The following is a 24,967-nucleotide window of genomic DNA, read 5'->3' as shown; positions in this document are numbered from 1 at the left end:
ATATGCAGTATATAGCTCCTTTTCTTTTTCTTTCTTTTCATATCATTACAGTTGTCCTGCTTTCATCCACAATGATTCTCATTTTCCATTGCTTAATCTTCCCATTCACTGCATTCGGCTGTTCTTGGACCTCTCTTTCAATCTTTCCTCCAAATAGTAATATATCATCAATGTGTAGTGTTTAGTTTAAATAACTCTTATTTTTGTTATGAATTGTAAATTTATTGCCTTAAATGTTACTTAATAGAAATATTTTTTGGCTTCAAAAATTTGCAGTGCACTTTAAAGATGATAGCTGTTTTCAGTAGATCTTCCAGCTTGTACCAAATCGTAGAGATGGTCTTCATGTTAGATTTCATTCTATCTACAATGAATGGACTCTGCAGAAATAAAAAACTCATTTTGCCTGTTTCCAAATGAATGTTGTAGTATAGTACTCAGTACAACCATACAGCTTTGTGATTATGTGTTAGCAATGATCTCTTCCAAAGTGCTCTGCCTTGTTTTTCTCTCTCTCTTTCTGTGACCATTGTTTCCAATGTACAATGTAATGTGTCTCTCTTAGTTTAACCTACTCAGTGGTCTCCTCTCATACACCCTACTGTGAGTGGGGACAGTAGAATAACACCCACAGTATCACCTGCCTTGCATAAGAGGTGACTGAAATGAGCCCCAGGGGCTCTGAACTTTGAAGCGTGGGTTGGCTACCATGGGGCCCTTATCTGAGTCCTGGCCTTGGTTCCACTTACTTGTGCCAGGCTCGTCACTTTCATCTATCTTATCTGACCTCCCTTGGTCAACTCTTGTTCCCTTACGACCCTGAAGGTATTACATATGGAGGCCCTTCATGGCCCTTGTCTTTCTTTGGCCGATATCTTCATTTTTTGAAGTGTTATATCCCTTCCATTTTTTCTCTCTAATTAGTGTTAATAGAGGATGATTGCCTAGTTGTACTTCCTCTTAAAAGAATAATCACCACCACCACCTCCCATACACTTACCTCCCTTCTCAAGACCTGCAAAATACTAAGACAATAACATGCATACAAATATTGTACCAAGTCTTCAAAATTTGGATATTTTACCTATATTATCATAGATTTTAGGAAAAAGTACTTTTAATAAAGAGAAATATTTTATTACTCACATCAGGATGATGACAGAAATACACAGGAGGCATGGTGTCAGCATTCAGTGAACAAAACTGTGTGAGGCAATATGTCCAGGTGTTAACTGCCTGAATTTATTCTTAGAAGAGGAATTCCTAACGCTAGGCTCGCAAAACACTACAGCTAGCACCTACATGGGCTCAACTCGATTCTTCAAGAAGCATCGGTATGTTTCAGCAAAGTCATTGAAGGCCAGGACCAGAGGCTATCATTGCCACCGCCATGAATTCCTGAGGAGGGGAATTACTTCCACATGGTTTATGTTCATATCATCTACATCGTAGTCACCATCAATCGCCTGACCATACTAAGAATTTGAACAGGAAAAAACACAATGAGAATGCATGGGCAATATTATCAAGTTTTCAAAATTAACCTATCCTTTGCTGGTATCATACAACCTTGCAACCTAATATTGCACATCGTACCGTTTTCAAAATTGTCATGTCACCATAATTATTGTAGAGGTTGGCATCCGTGAGCATACTCTACTTCAAGTGCTGCTTTGGGTCACGTAGGTATGTGTAGGATAGATAATGCTAGAAGTAATTGCTACTTTTTACTGAAGGAAGGATTCTGCATGTGTGTGTGTATGCATTTGAGTGTGTGTATGTGACATAGTACACTTGTTCATACTTGTTTACAGGTAATGTGGTGAATGGTACTATTGGCAAGCAGATGGTGGACACCTTAGTAGAATCAGCTTCTAATGTTGAGGTAAGTCTTAGCATGTACTTTGATATTATGTTGTTCACTATGGTGTAGTTAATGTTTCTGAACACTATAACTTTTCTGAATCTCCCTGACTTGAACATTTCCTAAGTTAAAAATATTGAACTCTCTTGATACTTCAGCCCTAATGCAGACAGTTGACACACATTACCATTGCGACAGAGAGGCCAGTTACAAACGTGTATCAAGCAAGCTAGATTTCAGGGTTTTTCCTTTTCTTTTTTCTTATAGATATTTATTATTTCTGCCTTAGACTTGTGAATCTAACTGTTTTCCCAGTGGATTCAGGTTCCATTCTTGTCTTGTTGTTTTCCTTGGCATGGACATCTGCAACAGAGTTTACTCAAGGCTACTTGAGAGCTACCTAAAACATAAAATGGTATATTTTGTATGGAACAAATGATCTACATTATTTAACACAAATATGTACATAATAAATTAAAAATGAATATCAAGACTCTTCAGCCAAGAAAGTGCTGGAGCTGATGCTTTCATGAACTCTTCCCAAACACCTGTGAAGCTACGCTGTGGACACTCCCGAATGATGTGGTTCATCGTCTGCTCTTGAGCTCTGCAGTCGCAAGCAGGTGAATCTAGCCATCTCCATTTGTGCAGCGTTGCTTTGCACTTACCATGACCAGTTCGTATGCGGTTTAGTTGGCACCGTGTAGCTCTTGGTAGATCAGTTCGTGGAACATGCTGGGAAGGATCATCTAATTGGATTTGACGAGGTGATGAGAAACCTCTCCACCCTTCCTTCCAGACTTTGTAATGTTGAAAGGCCCTGGCTGCTTACTAATGTTATCCCACATAGGCTTCCTGGATTTCAGATGCATGATTGGTGGATTACTCAGTACTGAGTGAATCGGAAGGTGTTTAAAGTCAGTACAGATGTAAGTTTTCCAAGTTTGAGCAGCAGCTTGTTGTCTTCTCAGTTGTCGAGGAGGTATACCTCCCAGTACATGCAACCATGGCACAGGGGTTGATCTTAATGTGCCCGTTATGATCCTTAAGGTCTCATTGAGCTTAGTATCCACTCTGTGGATATGAGCACTTCTATACCATACCGGAGCACAGTATTCGACAACAGAGTAGACCAGTGCAAGGCTTGCCATACGAAGAGTACTTGCATCAGCACCACATGTTGTGCCAGCTAGTTTGCGAATGATGTTATTCCTGGTCCTATGTTTTCCTGCAGTATTCTCGAGGTGTTTTCTGTAAGTCAGAGAGCAGTCCAGAGTAACTCCCAGGTATTTGGGGTTAGGATTGTTTCTCACCCTTTTTCCGCAGAATGTAATGTTCAGCTCTTGTTTGGAGATTCTATTGTTAAAGTGAAGCTGTGACCTCCGTTTTTGACAGGTTTGGGCAATGTCTCCATTGTTTGAAATAGTTTTCTAGTTTTTGTAGATCCTGTGTCAGGATTTCTTCTCTTTCTTCAAGAAGGTTAGTTTGAATTGCTATGGCAGAGTAGTATTAACTGTAGTGTCATTTTTTATGTGATTGCCTGTCTCAAGGAAGGCAGATGTCAGTCAGTTGACCAAGGTCCTGAAAGGATTGTAGTGTCAAAGGGGTTTGGTTTGTTATATATATATGTATGTATGTTTGTACTTAATTGCAATTACCTGATGTTGAGAACTGGGAAACATTCATATAGTAGGTAGTATAAATTTGAGTATAATTGCCAATTCACGAGTAGCCACAGATGTCTGAAAATTCTATCAACATTCTGTACTTGTATATTGTGAATGAGTTTTAATGAAAGTTCCTTGCAAATATAAATTCATTGAGTGTCTTTTCAAAATGTTATTTATATATACATCTTTGGAAATTCTATTTCTGACCATGGGTTTTTTTAGCCACTTTTGACTATTTCATATAATAAAAATGATATATGGTATCGTTACATGTCTGCTTTTTACTTAAATACTTTTTAATGTTCTCATTGTGTACTATCTTACATGTCTCGTAACACATGATTCTTCTCACTCCAAATGTTCAAATAGAGTGAAACCTCGATTCTCCATTTTTGGAGGGACCCCGGGGAAAAAAATGTAAAATACAGGAAAAGGGGAAATCCAGGAACAAATTAAAACCCTCAACAATTTGGTTAAATATCACAATAATAAAATACAGTATGTATAATTATACTCTTACAAACAGTCCTAAACCAAACCAACCAAACCAAATGAAACCAAACCAAACTACATCCCTAATGGGCCTTGGCCTACCATGTGATCGCTGCTAAGCCTGAAGGCCTGCAGATTACGAGGTGATGCATAGTCAGTGTGACGAATTCTCTCGGCTGTTATCCCTGGATCTCTAGACCCAGCTTGTCATCTCACCATTTGATAGCTTCTCAATTAAATATAGTCACATAGGCTGAGTAGACCTAGAACCAGCCCTCATATCCATGTAAAAATGCCTGACCTGGCCGGGAATCGAACGCGGGGCCTCCAGGTGAGAGGCAGGGAAGCTAGACCGCTCAGCTGGGATCAAACATTAATCACATGAGTTAAAAATCTCGATAATTTACATTCAGTTTTACTGGGGAAACTTTGTCAGTTTCAGGTCAGCAACTTTGATCAGCCAGGCTCGCAAAACACCTAATAGGCTAAATAATGCTAAGACAAACAACAACCGATCATGAGTAATTTTTAATTCTCTAATCTAATTAAATAAAGTACTTATGATACAAAAGCGCCCAATGTAACAGCGAAATCGGTTCTTTTTTTTTTTTCCATTGTAATTTGGTCACCGGTATACTGTTTGAAGTAAGTTTCTGGAAGCATTTTACCACCTAAATTAGGCTTACAACGACTTTTAAAGGTTATGTTGAACTCAAGAATATGGTTTTGAATGTATTGATTCTTAAAAGACCGGGCGCGTTGGCCGTGCGCGTAGAGGCGCGCGGCTGTGAGCTTGCATCCGGGAGATAGTAGGTTCGAATCCCACTATCGGCAGCCCTGAAGATGGTTTTCCGTGGTTTCCCATTTTCACACCAGGCAAATGCTGGGGCTGTACCTTAATTAAGGCCACGGCCGCTTCCTTCCAACTCTTAGGCCTTTCCTATCCCATCGTCGCCATAAGACCTATCTGTGTCGGTGCGACGTAAAGCCCCTAGCAAAAAAAAAAAAAAAAAAAAGGATTCTTAAAAGTTTGCAAATGCATTATATTTAATTCTGCCTGTCACTAACCATAAGAAAATTGGAAGAGAATAAAATAATCAAAACTCCAAAAATTTTGGTTTATTCATGACCTTAAGCTCAGCTCGAAAGCATGTTGAGACACCTGCTGCACAAGCCAGTATGAGCAGGAAATAATACAAACTTTTTAAATGTTGTGCTGTGCATATAAAACGACCATGGGATTTATAAAGACATTTTAACATAAAAAAGTAAATATATATTAGGAAGAAAACAGTAATAGGCAATCCCAGGACCTCCCATGGCTTTATGCATGTAGGTTGCAACATCTGTTCCAGTCTCAAGAGAATATTGTGTCTCATCATATTACAATACTAGAATTGTGCTAGGAAGGAGCAATTTCGATTCCTGTCTGAAAGCTCAGTGACTATACTGGGTGATATTGGTATTATATTGGTATTATACTGGGTGGTCGCAAAAAATGACATGAGCATTAGAGTGTTGGTCATACTGATAAATAATTTGAAAAACATAAGCCGATACCTCGTGCCGTTCTTTCCATTTTATCAGCTTCTGAAGTTAGCCAGTCAGATCTCTTTGCAGGTGAATTCAAATGGGCTCTGCGAGTTGATGTTGCTAAACCTGCACATGAATTAAGACCAGCTGGAGATCCATACCAAGAAATCAGCACCAAACACAAACACAGTATGCAGCTGGTGTCAGGCATACACTTGCTATGGCGCAATCATGTCAGCTTGGAGGCCCGTGTTTAAATCCCTCCCCAGGCAAAGTTTTTCTTCTTCGATTGGTGCCCTCAAGCCAGTCTTAAGCCATGTGTAGATTTAGCTACACCCGCTTCAAAAAACCCATTTGAATTTGCCCATGAAGCAATCTGATAGGCTGAGTTCAGCAGCTGACAACTGACAACAGCGCGAGATGTCAAATTATTGTTTTCAAATTATTTATCAGTATGACCAACCTTCTGATCTCTTATATCCAGTTCATGTTGTTTTCAACCACCCTGTATAGTGCCCTGAGAGATGTGCCGAAAATCTGTTCAGCAATACAATTGAAAAAATTCCAAAATAAACATCTAACACTGGACATAATGTGGATGTGAACAAGTGTGAATATTTAAGGAAACTCATTCTGCCTTCAAGTAGAGCTAGTGGAATGCACTCTGTCTTCTTCTAATTGTTGCAGCCACAATCTACTTTATGAGTTCCGTGATTTCCCTAAATAATACCTGCCGAATGCCATGCTAAGATGGTTCCTTATGCAAGTTCACCACCAATTGCTTTCTCAGTATAGTACTCGCTCTAATTACCGCAATGATGGGACGCTAATGCCAAGATCAATAGCTACGCCATAGCCGTCCTTATGTGAGTTACTGTTTCTTGAAAAATGCTTGATCGAGGATTTAGCGTTGATGGGATTGAAATTTCTGGACAGTTGATGCACGGAATTGTTTCTTCAAGGAGCGGTAATGCAGGATATTTTAAACATAAGTTAATTAAAATGCTTGGAGGACCACATAATTTGAATGATTAATCCGGGAAAATGTAGTTTCTGGGAATGGATAATCGAGGTTCCACTGTATATCCTATTCTATACCTATAGTTAGAATTTGTAATTTAAAAAATTGAATGGCTCTTCATTGTAACCCCTCACAAGTTCTTTAATGAAAAGATCATTACTCTCAATTGCTTTCCACATTGTTCTGTGGTTTTAAGAGTTGTCCCAGTAATTTTTTGCAGTCTTAAAAGTGGTTGTATTAGTTTATGCTAAAAAAAACAGTATGCAACAATACAAACAGTAATGAAATTACGAATATACTCTGAACGTGAAGATACATCATTAGACTATAACTTGCTAGGTGACATAGGCAACACGTATCTAACTATGTCGGTACAGCATATGTTCAAACTGTGCACCCTCACATCTTGTGCATTGTACATAATGGTCTCATAGACTATCAAACATGTTTGTGAACACAGGTTGCCGAAAGGGCACAAAAAATTATAGTATCTTCTCTTGTCATTCGCAAACATTCCTACGTGGGTTGTCTGCCTGGAAAACGGATTCTTTCAGCATGCCCCCACATGCAGGCATCTGGGGACATGAGATTCAGGGTGCAGGAAGGGCACAAGAATTCCATTCCATGGAATATTAAGTGATCTCCAAAGTATTGTTGCAGAGAGCAAGTGACACCTTATGGTGTGAGCTATAGCTCTGTCTTGCTGCATCCATTTTCGTTACAGTGGCAGGTTTCTGCAACATTCAGTACAATTTGATGTTCAGAGCATGTTTGTAATTTTAGTACTGTTTGTTGTGCTGCATACTGTATGTAACTTTTTCCCTTAGATAAGCCCACCCCCAGACTCCATTACTTTTACTTCAAATGGCAATTAAGACAAGGCTGTTTCTTGAGGTTTTATCTACTATGCCAAGTTTTCTATGATAATAGTCCCTGTACATTTCCATATCTAACATTTATGTTCTAGTCAGAATTGCAATCGTACTGTTTCAATTTATTTGCTGACTTGTATCTAATTTTATTTTGCAGTTAATCCTGAAATACTTTGATATGTTCCTGAAGTTGAAGGACCTCACTGAATCTCCAAGTTTCCAGGTACTGTATTATGTCATACTTGGATTTCTCATTATTTTGCTTCATCTCTGTATGGAAGAACTGTTTATTCACTAATTTTTATCTCTTCAGGAAATTGATGTTAATCATGATGGATGGGTGACACCAAAAGATTTCAGGGAGAAGATGGAACAACAGAAAAGCTACACTGTGTAAGTTCCATATAAAGGAATTAAGCTTTCATTTAGTCACATTCTTAAGAATTTAGTTTACAAATCTTTCATCTCAATCAGTCTCATGCTGATTGTTGTAACTAATGGGAGGAGTTTTATTAATTTCATTCATTTACTTTCTCAGATAACTTTCTATTTAGTTTTTCTTCCTAACAGTACCCAAATTTAATTACGAACTAACTACCCTCTACTCTGAATTCATTGCATGAAGCTACTTCAAAAAATGCCAACATTGCAACTTCTATTTGTACAGTAGTACAGAGAGCGGTCCACTAACACCTTATAATTCATGAAGATACACAACCCATCTAAAATTGCTTGTCCTTAAGGCTGATATTGTTCTGCTTGCTACCTACAAGTTGAATGAAATGGCGTATGGCTTTTAGTGCCGGGAGTGTCCGAGGAAAGTTTGGCTCACCAGATGCAGGTCTTTTGATTTGATGTCCATAGGCGACCTGCATGTCGTGATGAAGATGAAATTATGATGAAGACAACACATACGCCTAGTCCCCTTGGCAGTGAAATTAACCAATTATGCTTAAAATTCCCGACCCTGCCAGGAATCATACCCGGGACCCCTGTGACCAAAGGCCAGCACATTAACCATTTAGCCATGGAGATGGACACCTATAAGTTAGCAACACAAAACAAGCCAGTCTTGCATAGGAAAAATAACTATATGTAATCTTTACACCAAGATGAAAGGACCATTCCACAAATATCGTCGTTGCCTGGACAAAACCTCCTATGTGATAATATTTTTGGAGATATACTGACCCGCAGCACATACATTATGAAGAGCGAGAATGCCTTGACAATGCTCACACAATATTGCACCTTAGCTGACAGAACCTTACTGGCCAAACTTCTAAGCTAAAATATTTCACATAGGAGGTTTTGTCCCAGCAGCGACGATATACTGTTTATTGTGTGTTGTTATAATACAAGTACCAACAATACAATACAGTTAGTAGGTTGTGCAAAGTGATCTGTTGAGATAGAACCTAAATTTGCGCACTGTAAAACATGAATCAGAGATATGACGTGGAAATTAAATGTTGAGGTGAAAGGGTACGTTTTATCACCAGGCTTCCTGTGAGGAGCTTGTCGTCTTTTTAGATGAAACTCTGAGATACCAGTAAGGTCTTGTGAAATCTGGAAATGTGTCCATGGTTCTAATCCTGATCCATGCAGATATCTTTGAAGGTATTCACAGCTTCAATATACTTATTTACAGCAGAGTTGCCTCCTTTGAGACGATGAAACAGTGTTATGTTAAGCATGTGGTGCCTGAACTCCACAGCTATTAAAAATGTCACTGTACAAAGCTTATTCACTGACTCATTTAGTGGGAGTGAACGTAATTGTTGTTTACTAACCTACACTTACAACTCATTCCACAGATGAATATCTCAGTATGTTACTCTTCTGTGGAGACACATGACAGAAGTCATTATAGTGATAATGCCTGTATCACAAGCAATTTTCTAAGAGAAGAAAACTGACAGCCAATACCATTCTGAAGCCTTGAACAATGTTTGTATTCAACTAGGGCACTTGTTCTGATCATAATGAAGAGGTTATAATCTGGTATGTCCCTCATGTTGGTACATAAGCAATTGTACAACAGACCAACATTAGCTGGTTGTCTTTTATGAGAGTATTATCTAACAGTATATCTTACCTGCAGTTACATCAGAAGCTTCATGATCTGTAATACCTAGGGAATATTTCTGTCAGTAGATATTGCAGAAAATGAGCAGTGATGCAGCTCTTTTATCTATCAACACTCCCCTTTTCAGATGAATCACAATTTCATTCAAATCGCACTATGTGTGGATCATTTCAGGGCTGCATAAAAATCCATTCTTTGGAAATGAGTAGATATGTGCTCATACCATGTACACAGTAATAAACAGTAAAAAAAAAAAAGGGTAAAAAGTACTGTTTGGGGTTTTGATCCTGCCTCTCCATGGCCAGTTTCTTAACCACAGCGGTGTGTGCTTTTGCTGTCTTAGCTAGGGTGAGGCTTCACAGTCAGCAGGAAGTTCACAGTCTATATATGTTATCTGTCCATGGGCTTAATGTATGCTTCCTGTTCTAAAGTAAGCGTTATTCACAACTGTGAGTGTTTCATGCATTCATTACATTTTCTATTATTGAATTACCATTGGTACTGGTGACTCCATCTGTACTGTCTGGCTTAAAAACCCAAATATTTTGTTGTACTAATCTTGTATAGGAATGAGGACCAATAGGTTGACCATGAACTGCCCGTTGCATAAAAATAAATTGTAAGGATCTAGTAGACCACTCTATATTGAATACATGTTAATGCTCAATTATAAACTACTTCTTGTTCTCTTTTTCATCAGCATTTATCCCATATTGGGGTAGGATCTACTACAATAGACAAAAGACTGAGGAATATAATAGAAACACAGTTAGAGGAAGAACAGTATGGCCTTAGACTGAATAGATCAACAATAGACTATATTTACAGTGCAAACAATATTGGAAAAACATCTGGAAAGGAACAAGGAGATCATCTTCATATCTTTGGATTTGGAAAAAGCGAAAAAAAGAGAAAACATGTATGGGAATGCCTACTGAAAAGGAATGTACCAAAATCATTAGTTAACAAGATAAAAATGTTGTATCATGAGAGTAAAAGCAGTGTACAAGTGGAGAGTGGTGACGCTGAAACATTTTATACAAAAAAAGGTCTCAAGCAAGGAAGTGCACTGTCACCATTATTGCTTATTATATTGATGGATGAAATCATAAAACGTGTAAAACAGAGTATCAGTAGTGATGAAGTGAATGCTTTGGTTTTTGCAGATGAAGTGGTGATTTGGGGAAAGGGAGAAAAGGAAGTACAAAGGAGAGTGGACATTTGGAATGAAAATCTGAAGGAGTTTAGAATGGTAATTAGTAAAAAGAGAACTGTAGTCATGCACTCTGGAAAAGAGAAAAAGAGAAGCCAAGTGAACATAGACAGAGAACGGTTAGAGAATGTAGAACAGTTTATATATCTGGGAAGCATTATTAATGGAAGTAATGAAATCAACCCTGAAATCATTAACAGACTAAGTAAAGGTACAACATTTCAACATCAAGCCAGAGAGCTTTTATGGGATGACAAAGTACCCAAGAGAATGAAACTAACATTATATAAACAGTATTTCATACCAGTTATAAAATACGGACTAGAAACGCTGGTAACTAATAAGAGACAAATAATAAGATCCAAGCATGCATACATACATACATACATACATACATACATACATACATTATCATTTTAGACTGTTATGCCATTCAGCGTTCAGTCTGCAAGCCTCTGTGAATTCACTAAACGTCGCCACAATCCTCAATTTGCAACTAGTGTTGTGGCCTCATTTAGTTCTATACCTCTTATCTTTAAATCGTTAGAAACCGAGTCTAACCATCGTCATCTTGGTCTACCTCTACTTCTCTTACCCTCCATAACAGAGTCCATTGTTCTCCTAGGTAACCTATCCTCCTCCATTCGCCTCACATGAGCCCACCACCGAAGCCGGTTTATGCGTATGGCTTCATTCATCGAGTTCATTCCTAAATTAGCTTTTATATCCTCATTCTGAGTACCCTCCTGCCATTGTTCCCACCTGTTTTTACCAGCAATAGTTCTGGCTACTTTCATGTCTGTTACTTCTAACTTATGAATAAGATATCCTGAGTCCACCCAGCTTTTTCTCCCGTAAAGCAAAGTTGGTCTGAAAACAGACTGATGTAAAGATAGTTTCGTCTTACAGAATATTGTTGATCGCAACTGCGAGCTCTCTGCATTAGCTTTACGGCACCTTGATTCAATCTCACTTACTATATTACCATCCTGGGAGAACACACAACCTAAATACTTGAAATTATCAACCTGTTCTAGGTTTGTATCACTAATCTGACATTCAATTCTGTTGAATTTCTTACCTACTAACATCAATTTAGTCTTCGAGAGGCTAATTTTCATACCATACTCATTGCACCTATTTTCAAGTTCCAAGATATTAGACTGCAGGTTTTCGGCACAATCTGCCATTCAGACTAAGTCGTCAGCAAAGGCCAGGCTGCTTACTACATTTCCACCTAACTGAAACCCTTCCTGCCATTTTATACCTTTCAGCAGGTGGTCCATGTAAACTACGAACAGCAAAGGTGAAAGATTACAGCCCTGTAAGTACCCTGAACCAAGAACTCATTCTACCATCAATTCTCACTGCAGCCTGGTATACTGATCAATAATATACCTCGACCACGAACCTACTACGCTGGCATAGTAGGGGGAGAGGTTATACTCCCACGTGGCGCATCCCAGGTGGCGGATAGGGGGGTCCTAACCAGCTTGCCGGCGGACATGAGGGAAATAAAATACCTCTCGCGGACCAAACACACAACCCCCCGTGGGTGGGGGACGCCGATGAAGAATACACCCATGGTACCAACTGCCTGTCGTAAGAGGTGACTAAAAGGGGCAACCAAGGGATGATTGTGTTGGAACCATGAAACTGCTTGTGATTAGTACCACCACGTGGAGAACATCATGGGTCGCTTTTACTTGCGCGTAGTACCACTATATTAGGTACCAAATAGGTTTGTGTTTAGTAGCACACAGAAGCACCGTGCGATCAGCTTTTGCACCTGTGATTAGTACCACCATATGAGCAGGACCAATGGATGATAGCTACCATGGTTCTGCCTTGCCTATGATTAGTACCCACTATATGAGGAACACCATGGGATAGTTGAAGGTCCCTGTGGTTAGTACTCTTATGTGATGAACACCATAGGTTTGCGTTCCCTGTAAATTGTGCCGCAAAGTGAGAAAAACATAGGTCTGTATTATATGTCGAATTTCATAACCTGTGAGTAGTACCATAATGTGTGGAATACCGCGAGTCTGCTACTTTTGATTAGTACCGCAACATGACAGATACCATGGTTCTACTTTCCTAGCGATCAGTACCATTATGAGGGGCTGATAACTTGGATTTTGAACCCCCTTTAGACTGCAAGCATCATTGTTTCAGTGTTATGCTATAGCAGCAGTCCCTTGGTCAGTAATCTTATTCTTTTCCGTCAGTTTGTGTGAATGTAAATCATTGCAGGTCGCATCCACTGATTGTTTTAAATTCATGTCCATCCATTCATTCTTTGTTCTCACGCTTTGAATTCTGGTCAGTGGAGAATTTTAGACTTTTAATTTTTCATTCCATTTTGTCTCATTTCGTACCATTAGGGGCCGATGACCTCGATGTTAGGCCCCTTTAAACAACAATCATCATCATCATCATCATCATCATCATCATCATCATCGATATACCTCGATAGTTGCAGCAATCCTTCCTGTTCCCTTGTTTATAGATAGGTGCAATTACTGCTTTTGTCCAGTCTGAAGGTACTTTGCCAACACTCCATGCTAATCTTACTACACTATGAAGCTATTTCATCCCTGCCTTCCCACTATACTTCACCATTTCAGGTCTGATTTCATCTATTCCTGCGGCTTTATGACAATGGAGTTTATTTACCATCCTTTCCACTTCCTCGAGCGTAATTTCACCAACATAATTTTCCTCCTCCCCATGAGCTTGGCTGTTTGCAACACCACCAGGATGATTTCCTTTTACATTGAGAAGATGTTCAAAATATTCCCTCCACCTCTCCAGTGATTCCCTGGGATCTATTATGAGTTCACCTGAATTCCTCAAAACACTGTTCATTTTCTTTTTCCCTCCCTTCCTAAGATTCTTTATTACTGTCCAGAAAGGTTTCCCTGCTGCTTGACCTAGCCTTTCCAGGTTATTACCAAAATCTTCCCATGACTTCTTTTTGGATTCTTTTTGGATCCAGGCAGTAGAAATGAAATTTTTAAGAACATCAGTTAAAAAAACAAGAAGAGATAGAATTCAAAATATTAAAATCAGACAAGAGCTAAATATAGAACCGTTAGTACAGAAGATACAGAAAGCAAGACTGAGATGGTTCGGACATGTAAAAAGAATGGACAAGGAACGGGTAGCAAGAAGGGAATTGGAAAGAGAAGTTAAGAGAAAGAGACCAGTTGTAAGACCGAGAAGAAGGTGGATGGATCAGATTTGGAAGGACATTAGAGAAGCTGGATTGGATGTGGCGGAAGTAATGGAGCAGGAAAAGTGGAAGGACAGAAAGGAGTGGAGGAGGCTTGTTAACCACACCGGGTGACTGGAGTGGAACATTGATGGTGGTGGTGGTGGTGATGATGATGATGATGATGATGATGATGATGATGATGATGATGATGATGATGATGATCTACTACATGGCTCTGCAGTCTCCATTTGGTTTGGTCATGGACCATGTTGGATGTAGATTTATGCAATTCACATTATTGTATAGGGTATTGGCCCATCATTGCTTAGATCATCCGTTGGTTCTCTTTCTAACGTTGCAAGGATGGGCTACAGACTGGATAATCATATTCATTTCTGTTCACACAGCATATTCAGGCTATTGTGGTTTCTAGTGGTGCGATATAACCATCTGATCATCTTTGTCCTCATGATGCCAAGTTCTGTCCCTTACAGAGTTAGCCAACTTTCTTCACTATAGAATTCAGCAACATGGATGACGGTACTCTAATGAAAAATTAAATAGTGAAGAGAAGTAGGTACCATCAGCAACATATAAACTAATAAATGAAAATATTTAAAGTCCCCTTCACTAAACTTTGACTGTCTGCTGGTAATAAATACAGGTCCTGTGAAACATTAAATACCACATTACTATAATTTATGCAGATGCCGGGCTGAGTGCCTCAGATGGCTGAGGCGCTGGCCTTCTGACGGCAACTTGGCAGGTCAATCCTGGCTCAGTCCTGTTGTATTTGAAGGTGCTTAGATATGTTAGCATTATGTTGGTAGGTTTACTGACATGTAAAAGAACTACTGCGGGACAAAATTCCAGCTCTTCAGAGTCTCCGAAAACCGTTAAAAAGTAGTTAGTGGGATGTAAAAACAAACAGAGTCCCGACTGGAAGTGGAAGGGACACTTTTATTTCATCAAAATCAACTGGTCGGCTCATCTGGTCCATATTCTTTGGTGACTCTGAATAACTTTGGGCTGATCGCATGGTCCTCGTAGCAGCGATGCATCTTTCAAAATCAACTGACGATGGTAGGTTCTGCGCCTACCATGGTTGTAATGGCTGATGGTGAATCAGGATTCGATTCCAGAGAGAGCTTGAGAAATGGGTACCACATCCAAGGAAGGCAGCAGGCGAGCAAATTACCCACTCTCGGCACGGGAATGTAGTGATGAAAAATTACAATAAGGTAATACCAAGGCACTGTTAGCAGAATGAGTAAACTTTAAATCCTTTAACGATTATCCATTGGAGGGCAAGTCTGGTGCCAGCAGCCACGGTAATTCCACCTCCAATAGCATATATTAAAGTTGTTGTGGTTAAAAAGCTCGTAGTTGGATTTGTGCCCCATGCTGTCAGTTCATCGCTCCTCGGTGACTATCTGGCATGGTCCATGGGACGTCCTGCCAGTGGTGGAGAGTTCAAAGAGTTCAACTGCCGTGGTTAACCTGCATGTGGTTTATGGTGGTAAGATCCTACAGCAGTGCTCTTCGTTGAGTTTCAAGGTGGGCCGGCACATTTACTTTGAACAAATTAGAATGTTTAAAGCAGGCCATCTGCACCTAAATACTGTGGGCATAGAATAATGGAATAGGACCTTGGTTCTATTTTGTTGGTTTTTGGAACCCGAGGTAATGATTAATAGGAACAGGCGGGGGCATTCATATTGTGATGTTAGAAGTGAAATTCTTGGATCGTCACAAGACGGACCGAAGCAAAAACATTTGCCAAGTACGTTTTCATTAATCAAAAACAAAAGTTAGAGGTTCGAAAGTGATCACATACCACTGTAGTACTAACCATAAATTATGCCAGCTAGTGATCCACCAAAGTTCCTCTGATGACTCGGCGGGCAGTTCCTGGAAAAGCAAAGCTTTAGAGTTCTGGGCGAAATATGGTTGAAAAGCTGAAACTTAAAGGAACTGATAGAAGGACACCAACAGGAGTGTAGCCCGTGTCTTAATTTGACTCAACACGGGACACCTCACCAGGCTCATGAGAATTCTTTGTTGATTCGGTGGGTGGTGGTGCATGACCATTCTTAGTCGGTGAATTATTTGTCTGGTTAATTCCAATAATGAATGAGACTCTAACCTGCTAAATAGTTGCATCTGGTATCCATTCATGCTACCAGTGACAATACATCTTCTTAGAGGGAGAGGCAGCTTCTAGCTGCATGAGATTAAGCAATAACATTTTGAGTCTCATGTATGATACTGACAGCTACCAATAATGCAGAACATTATGTTGATAAACTACTATGTATTGCAGTATAGAAAAATAGAACACTAATGTACAGTGAAGGATCTCCTTTACAAACATTTCTACAGCTTTAATCATTGTTTCCATTATTGTCATTTCTAAAATGGGCTGTTGTGGGGCAGTTTGGCTGGTATCTAATCCAAGATCTTGTTCACTGTGTCAGATATTATTTTAATGTAGCACAATGAATCCACCAAACATTCCAAGTAGGTTTCACTCATCACCAACTTCTCCACTGCATGCAGTGAACTATCCCAAAGGGTGTTTGCTGTTTTGGGAAATCCCATAGTAAAAAATGCCCCGTTACTTTTTCATTTCAGTCCACATTTTTACAGTGGGTTCAAAATTATTTATTCAAACTCAGTTCTGTTTGAGACAAGAACTACAATCCTTTCTCTGAAATGGCAAATGTCTTTCAGTAATGCTTGATGCCTAACGAGACTTACAAGTTACGAGTATTTGAACTTGTATATAACAGTATATCATTTAAACAACTAGCAAAAGTAATTGCTAACAAAGTATACATAATCCTGACTCCCTGAGTGACAGACTTATCACTGGTCTGAGCTAGAACATTTGCAATGTGCTGTCAGAATTTTTGCTTATCAAAGAAGAGGTCACCACATTTATTTTCTGTTATATAGGCTATCTCATAAACATTTTTTGTCTTTGTCCATATTTTAACACATCATATCTAGAACTGTTCATTGTCAATGTAGTAACCATGTATGTGTTCCTTAAAAATGGTCAAAATGAACATAGCTGCAATAACTAAACAACATGATTAATCACTAGTTTTTGTGCTGATGGTGTTTGCTTATGTCCAGAAATGAATAGTAATCCAGTACTGAATAAGAAAGAGGTTGACTTCAGCTAAGAAATGCATTAATCAGCTGACAACAGCTGAACATGTGTAAAAGAACTGTGTGAACAAATATTACTTGCTGGACTAGAATAATGTTTAATAACAAAGGACAATAGTAATAGATTTAAACGGGTGATTTTGTTAATTTTTTTTTTAAATTTTATGTTATGGGTTCATTGATCTGTTTCAGCTTTATCCTTGGCTTTGACAAAATGAAAGTGACTGAGGTATGAGTGATGCTAGTAATGCCATTCCTTCTGCAGCCAGTCCCTGCTATGAATGGTGTGAAAATATTGCTCATAGGGTCGGTTGGTGCATGCATTTCAGTGGGCTTGGCAGACTGATATGTAATAGCAACTTCTGGCTCGGTGAGGAAAGCAACGGCAAACTACCTCACTCCTCATTTCCCTAGTACGCCTCTTCAGTGATGCCTAGGCCATCTATGACAGCTGATGGTGGAGCTGTTGAGGATTCAACCAGCCTTCGGGCTGAGAACTAAACATACATACACATAGGCATTATATCTTAGGGGAAGTGAAAAAACAAGTTATAAATTTTAAATATCTTTAGATATTTATATGAGAAAAAAATTATAAACCCACTTCCAACTTCTGACAGGTATATATTTTTGTACTAATGTTATATCTTAAATAGAGTACTTATTGCTGAAAGAAAACTTTTTTGATTTCTCTAATCAATTAACACTTACATTTTTATGCCCTTTTTGCATGGGTGGTTGGTGGCTGCAAATGGGGACACTTTGTCCACATATATTTGACCTTTCACTAACATAATATCTTGCAGAACAGAGAGAAAAATTATTTTGAGCATACATATTTAGCCACTAACCCACATGGGGGGCTGCAGAGAGAGACCTCAAAATATAGTTATTGGCAGAAATGAATGATTGCTTGTTTAGAAAGACTGAAGTAACATTTCCTATACCTTACAGGGATGAAATCAACTTCCTGCTGATGTGCTGCGATACGAATCATGACGGGAAGATTGACTACGTTGAATTCGTTGACCGCTTCCACGACCCAGCCAAGGAAATTGGTTTTAATCTTGCTGTGCTTCTGACAAACTTATCAGAGCATATGCCCAATGAGCCTAGGTAAGTTGAAGTTTCTCATATATTTGATGTTAAGGCAATATACACTGCCATGGTTTCAAAGGAAACTGTAATTATAGTGACTATAATGATTGCTGTTGCTTGTTTTAGGGGCTAGCAATTATACAGCCATCAGTTCTCTCTTCTTTTTTTTTTTTACAGAGTTATTCAGGTTATTTTTCCACCTCAAATATTTTCTGATCCATTGAAAATATATACATTCTGTTTCAAAATTCCTTAATATATTTAGGGGCTTGTAAAACCATTTCATCTCCATCACATACATAATTACCGAGAAACCGGTAGCAAATTCTTTTTTTAAAGGGACTATATTAATTTCGCCCAATAGAATAACTAAGAATCGAGCGACAAGTTCCGACAAGTACTTTTGGAGATATTGAAGAGTTTCATATGTGTAGGCATTAGACAGAAAATGATGCGCCACTCGCTGTGATGTTGCGTGACTCACACCTTGCTGATAAGCATTTATACCTTGCCCTTATCTCGAGCGGGTGCTGAGAAACAATAGTATGATTTGCAACATTTCGGAGTTACAAAACTTTTGTTTCATTGATGTTGAATCGGAAAGAGATAAGATAACATAATGAAATTGTTATAATTAGGGTTCGGAAGTTTAAGATCTAAAGAAGTACAAAATATGCAAGCAAGTATGCCCTAGAAACTAGATAAATATGACCTAAAAACTATAAAATATGACCTAAAAAACTATAAAATATGACATGAATTTTTGGGATAGGTAGAATATCACTAACATACAGTAAACGTCTTAAGTGCCAAAATGTGATCAGCGATAATACACCAGACACATTTAATCATACAAACTGACAGAGAGCTACAGTACATTAAAATTTTTCAACATTCATTCTGTATCATAGCCTTGAAATGCAGTTCTTGCTCGGTTTCCTTAGAAGAAAACAAAAAAAACCCGTAGCATTAGCATGCTTTATGATATTTGTCGGCATAAGTTAGAAGACACTGCCTAACAGGAAGTTTATTGAGTTCATAATCGTACATACCTCTTAATCTTCCTCTTTGCCAGCATTGTGCATCATGACCATGTGCATTCTCAGGCTGTCAAAAAGAAATCTCCTTCAAAGGTCACTCAGTATTTTTTTCTACTGGGAGAAGCTTCTTTCTACGTCACATGATGTCACAGGAGCGTATTTAAACATAGTCAGTTCACTGCTGCTTAGCTGCAAACTCCCACATAATTCTAACCCAGCAGTTTCTAGGCAAGAGATAGTTTTTGATAGATCTCTATAATTTGAAGAAATATATATTAATTGTCCTGACAAACCATTAGAAAATAGTTCCTGTGAAATTTTTATTGACGATGCCTCACTACTGTCAAAAGTAGAAACAATTTCTTGCACAGTTTCGTAGTGTTCACAGTAGTACTCTACTGTTATGCTCACACAGCTATGAACGCGAGCGAGTAGGTGTGTGGAACCTCACTTACAATGCAAAAAATGGTCCCTTTTGTTAGTATTAAATAAACCTCATGTTTTAGCAGTGCTTATTGTCTAGAAGGCTTTTAAATTCACGCAGTGAGTAGATGACGGTCTAAGCAATACATAGGTATCAAAAACAAAAATTCAACATTTTACTCCCTTGAGTGTTTTTTTTACAATTATTTCATGAACTGTAGACCGAGAAGTGGTCCATTTTCTTATGCACGCATACATATGGTTCAGGTATTTTTACTTTAGAAGCACTGTTTCATTCTCCCCCTTTTCAACCATTTCCATCGCACAGGGAAATGTACAGTCGCTCAAAAAGTGGTTGAGGTATGTGTGTTTATGAACAAGGCATGAGTCAGGCAGCAATCCCTCTACATTAGAGCAAATGGCGCATCGTTCTGTCTAATACCTTCACATATGAAACCCTTTAATATCTCCAAATGTACTCATCAGATTAGCAAAATAAGCACATCACTGAACTTATCGCTTGATTCTTAGTTGTTCTGTCAGGTAAAATTAGTATATTCCCATTAAAAAACCAAAGTTGCTACCGGTTTCTCGGTAACTGTGTTCATGATTCTGATGAATTGGGCAGTGTTTTATGAGACCCACAAGACATTTTAAGAATTTGAAGTCAGAATATCTATATCTTTAACGGATCAGAAGATATTTGAGGTGGACAACTTAGCTGAATAACCCTGTATATCATATATGTTTGTTTTGTATGATGGTCCATTATTGTGATGTCTGATTTCCAAGATTTGATATCAAGTGATGGAGAATAATATCTACCTAGTGTAACAATCCTACACAACTAACTTAAGCCTTTAATACACATTTTTCTTCTTTTATCAGACTGGCTCGTTTCTTGGAGACAGCTGGCAGTGTTCTCAATTATTTTGAGGCTTTCCTGGGACGTATTGAGATTTTGGGCAGTAGCAAGAGGATTGAACGAGTATATTTTGAGATCAAGGAATCAAACATTGAACAATGGGAAAAACCACAGATTAAGGTAAAATATGTATAGTAACACTCTTTTTGATATACAAAATAATTATTACCATTTTGAAATATTATAAATATTGAAGTTCTGCTACCTTTTCCTTTGAAACTCATAGACCTCAATCTACCATTAATTTATTTTGTGTAATACCATCATCATCATCATCATCATCATCATCATCATCATCATCATCATCATTTTCCAACTCCAGTTTCCCAGGTGTGGTGTACAAGCGCTCGCCATCTCTTCCTGTTTGCAAACATCTTCTGTTCCAGGACATCTTCCCATTTGAGACCTTCATCCTCAACATCTAATTTCACTGTGTCTCTTCAGCATTTCCTTGGCCTTCCCCATGGTCTCTTTCCTTGGACAGTAAGGTCGAAGTATTGTCTGGCAGGTCTCTCGCTCTTCATTCTCATAATGTACCCATACCACTGAAGTCTTTATTACCTTGTTGTTTGCTTCATTCCTGATTTTGTCCTTTTGAGTTGTTTGATTTGTAGTTCTAATGAATCTCATTTCTGTTGCCTGAATTCTGCTGTAGTCATTGTTTAGTAGAGTGCATGCCTCTAAACCATATGTGTAATACCAGAACAAGAAAAACCTCACCTGAGTATCTATTTCCTGATTGTTTATTCATATGAAGAAAGCATTGTCATATCAGAATAGATTTCATAAGAGATTAAATATCGAAGCTTGCCTTAAGCAAATATTTTTCAGGCTTCTTTGATATCAATAAATTTTATCTTTCAAACAGAGAAATTGCATTGTAAAATGATACAAGGAAGCATTTTAAAATCTGCTTTTTGTTTCCCCAGTAGAATTGGCACAGAAACTCGCAGTTATTATCCATTAACGAAATACTGAAAATCATTTATCGTTGCTGTTAGTTTTATGTGCCAGTATAAACTCAGTACCAGTGCAAATAGTTGTGATCGTAAGCATGGAGTTTCTCACTCTCTTCCTAATATGGCAGAAGTTCTACTAAAATAGAGACTTTGTATACCTATATTATCAAAGGAGAAAAGCTTATTTTTACTAGCATTTTTTTCTTTTTTGTAGTACAGTTGTAGATGTTAGTGGTAAGTTATTACAGAAGAAGATAAGTGGAACAAGTACACAGTTGTGTTCCACAATAAAAGATAGGAAATAAACCTCCTTACTCTTACAAAGTTGAGAACCTAGGTCAAGAAACAGGACAAAGGTTGGACACACACACTTATACCTGAAGAAAAAGAAAAAAAGAAGAAGAAAGTTGATTAACAGTAGAATAACATGTTTCATTCTATAAGAACATCCTCAGATTCTTTCAAATCAGTTATTTCCTTGTGTATTTATGTAAGATTGTTTACATTGTATAAACTTGCAACTGATTATGAAATTGGTTCAGCTGGTTAGAGTCTTCTGTGTTTATAACAAATTATAATGACTTCTCTTCTTTCTGTTTTGGAAAATAAATTACTTTTTGGCTTATTTTCAACCTTTTGGAAGTGGCTGTCCTCAATCATACATGTGTCTGTGCAAACACTCACATTGCACACAAATCTTGAGAAGAGAATTTTCTGAGATGTAAAGATATGAATAAATGACACAACTTCTATTTGCTTACCCTACCTATTCTACAGAAAACTTATATATATATGATATATGATTGAAATGTGTATGCAAAAATTCAAAGGAATACCAAACTCATAACTCATAACCTGGGATCAAACGCTGTTACATGTTATAGCTATGAAGGCAGGTCAGTATATTCAATTTGAGAGCAATAATATTGTCCTGTACTGTGAAGATATTGATTTAATCATGTTCTTCTATAATTTTGCTAATAACAGAATGTCTGCTAATGCCTCACAAATGTCTCTACAGGAGTCCAAGAGAGCCTTTTTCTATTCCATTGTGACTGAAGGTGGTGACAAGGAGAAACTAGAAGCTTTTGTTAACTTCTGTGAAGATGCCATCTTTGAAATGACACATGCAAGTGGACTGATGGCAAGTGAAGAAAGTGCTGGTAGCGGAAAGGCTCGTGAGGCTTCATACAGCTACATGTCTGAAGAAGATGAAGAAAGGTAAGTCTCGGTGTAAATGAAAGATGTATATACAAGAATTTTAAAAAATTTAAAAACATGCTTACAATACTTGTCTGTTCCAGAGCTGCAAAGGACCCTATCAGAAGAGGAATCCAGGCAGTCAAGGATGGCGTGTACTACTCTTTTGCCATGCTTTCCCCCTCAAATATTAAGGCCAAAATTGTTGAAATGCAACAAATGACATTCCCAGAGCTCATCATTGGATTTTTCAAGATGATATTCTATGCATTTTATTATTCTGGATTTGGTGTGTCTGTTGTTATTCGGTAAGAAAGTGAATTAAGAATTGGACTGATGGAAAAGGATATCAATTCAATTTTCAAGCATCGTTCTTATATTATCTCATTGGGTTTAGGTACATTGTGAATGTGTTGATGTCACTGATGCGTGGGCCCCAAACAGAAGAACCTGTGGTGGAGGTGAAGGAGGAGGAAAAGATAGGACCATTACGAGTTCTGCCTGCCTTACCTGCTACTCCAGATGAAGCTACGGCGCCAACACAACTGCAGGCTTTTGGACTGGACATAACTAAAGAGGATAATGGACAGTAAGTTGTTCTCTACATCATCACTCACCAATTACATTTTACTGATGCACTCTTAGCAAAAATCTTACAACAAAACTTTATTTCATGCCACCATCAACATTATTTACTATGGGCTATGGTGTGTCACTACGACCAATATTCTCTGTCCATTACCAGCAACTTCATCTCTTTATAGGAGCTGCAGTGAATTTGCATCATGAAGTTCTTAATGTTGGTTGCCCTTTTCCCTTTTTTTCCAAGAATTTTCCCTTCCATGATGTTGCAAATGAAACTGTTGTATCTCATTAGATCATTTTGTCTATTTCTCTGATGAGATTCTCTTTCCATTTACTTCTCTCAACACTACAATGTAACTGTGTCTTTCAGTCCAGATTGTTCAGTTTAATCATCTCCAAAACTACATCTCAGCTCCTTCTAGCCTGTCCTTTTCTTTTCTTGCCTGGGTCTATGTTTCACTCCCATATGTTGGTATGCTCTACACATAAGACTTAACAAACTTTTTCCTGGTTTGAAGATTGAAGTTTTTATTGTATTAATGTCAAGAACTAAAAATCTTTCTCAATGATGCATATATGCCTGTAACCATAACTACATTATCATAGTTATCAAGAGAATGCTTTTAGATATATGTGAGTCTGCCCCTCTGGATTACCCAGGAACAATCCTTGGCATTATGTATGTGGGCAGAAATTCACTTCACACACAAGTGTTGAAAGAATTATTACCCGGCATATAAAGATGTGAAAATATGTCTTAATAATTTTTATTTGCTTACTATATTTCTTCCCCACTTTACATTATATTGATGTTATGTTCTTAATTTCCATCTTTCCTATTAATGTTGGTTCTGTACTATTTCAAACCAAGTATTTCACACCAAAATACTCTTAATTCAACTATATAGTGATGTTAAAAAATTATTAAAAACAGAAATCCTGCAATAGTTTAGGTTAAAATGATTATACCTACTGGATGAAAATCAAACTTCAAATTGCAGGTGCCATATTAGATTATCTTAACTGGAACATTCCTTTTTCAAATACTATTTCAACAAATTCTTTGAGCCTGTAGCATAGAATGTCCAGTTTTAGATTTTTCAGTTGGATGATTAGTCTTTCTTTTGGTTTAGATTTCCTCTGAAAGTTAGTTCAGTTATAAAGTTCCTTAAAAATGATCATAAAACAACATACACAAATAGTAATGTATCAATTTTTGAACATCCAAAGTAAATACATGCCTAAAACTGTTTCATATCCAATTTCCTCTTGCAGATTTGTTATAGATTTAGTTTGCTTGCTGACCTTACCTAAAGTCTGTACTATCATAGTGAAGAAATTCGTAGAACACTTGCTGTAAACCATGCAGTTCTTAGTTTGAATCCCAACTGGACCATGTATCACAGATACGGTACATTCCTTGTAATCAAACTTCTCACACATGTGAATAAAAAATATAGAGTTAAGAAGTGCCTGACCCACTTTAATATAAGTACTGGGTGCTGAAATTACAGAAGGGGTTATAAGACAGAAGCATTAACTCTGGCAGATGATAGTTGTATTTGAGTGTGTTTAAATGTGGCATT

General features: G+C 38.0%; 1 protein-coding gene across 1 annotated transcript in view; it reads left to right on the top strand.

Annotated features, from left to right (window-relative positions):
- Positions 1–24,967, top strand: part of RyR (Ryanodine receptor) — a 623,761-nt gene that overhangs the window by 545,927 nt on the left and 52,867 nt on the right. Inside the window, exons 85-92 of the mRNA XM_067151578.2 lie at positions 1,815–1,885; positions 7,610–7,675; positions 7,766–7,845; positions 18,106–18,267; positions 20,601–20,757; positions 22,618–22,817; positions 22,901–23,104; positions 23,194–23,385. Of these exons, the coding sequence (XP_067007679.2) occupies positions 1,815–1,885; positions 7,610–7,675; positions 7,766–7,845; positions 18,106–18,267; positions 20,601–20,757; positions 22,618–22,817; positions 22,901–23,104; positions 23,194–23,385 (1,132 nt within the window). The remainder of the gene's footprint in view (positions 1–1,814; positions 1,886–7,609; positions 7,676–7,765; positions 7,846–18,105; positions 18,268–20,600; positions 20,758–22,617; positions 22,818–22,900; positions 23,105–23,193; positions 23,386–24,967) is intronic.

Source organism: Anabrus simplex, chromosome 7 (assembly GCF_040414725.1).
Source record: "Anabrus simplex isolate iqAnaSimp1 chromosome 7, ASM4041472v1, whole genome shotgun sequence".
Taxonomy (NCBI): domain Eukaryota; kingdom Metazoa; phylum Arthropoda; class Insecta; order Orthoptera; family Tettigoniidae; genus Anabrus; species Anabrus simplex.
This window is presented reverse-complemented; position numbering and strand designations above follow the sequence as displayed.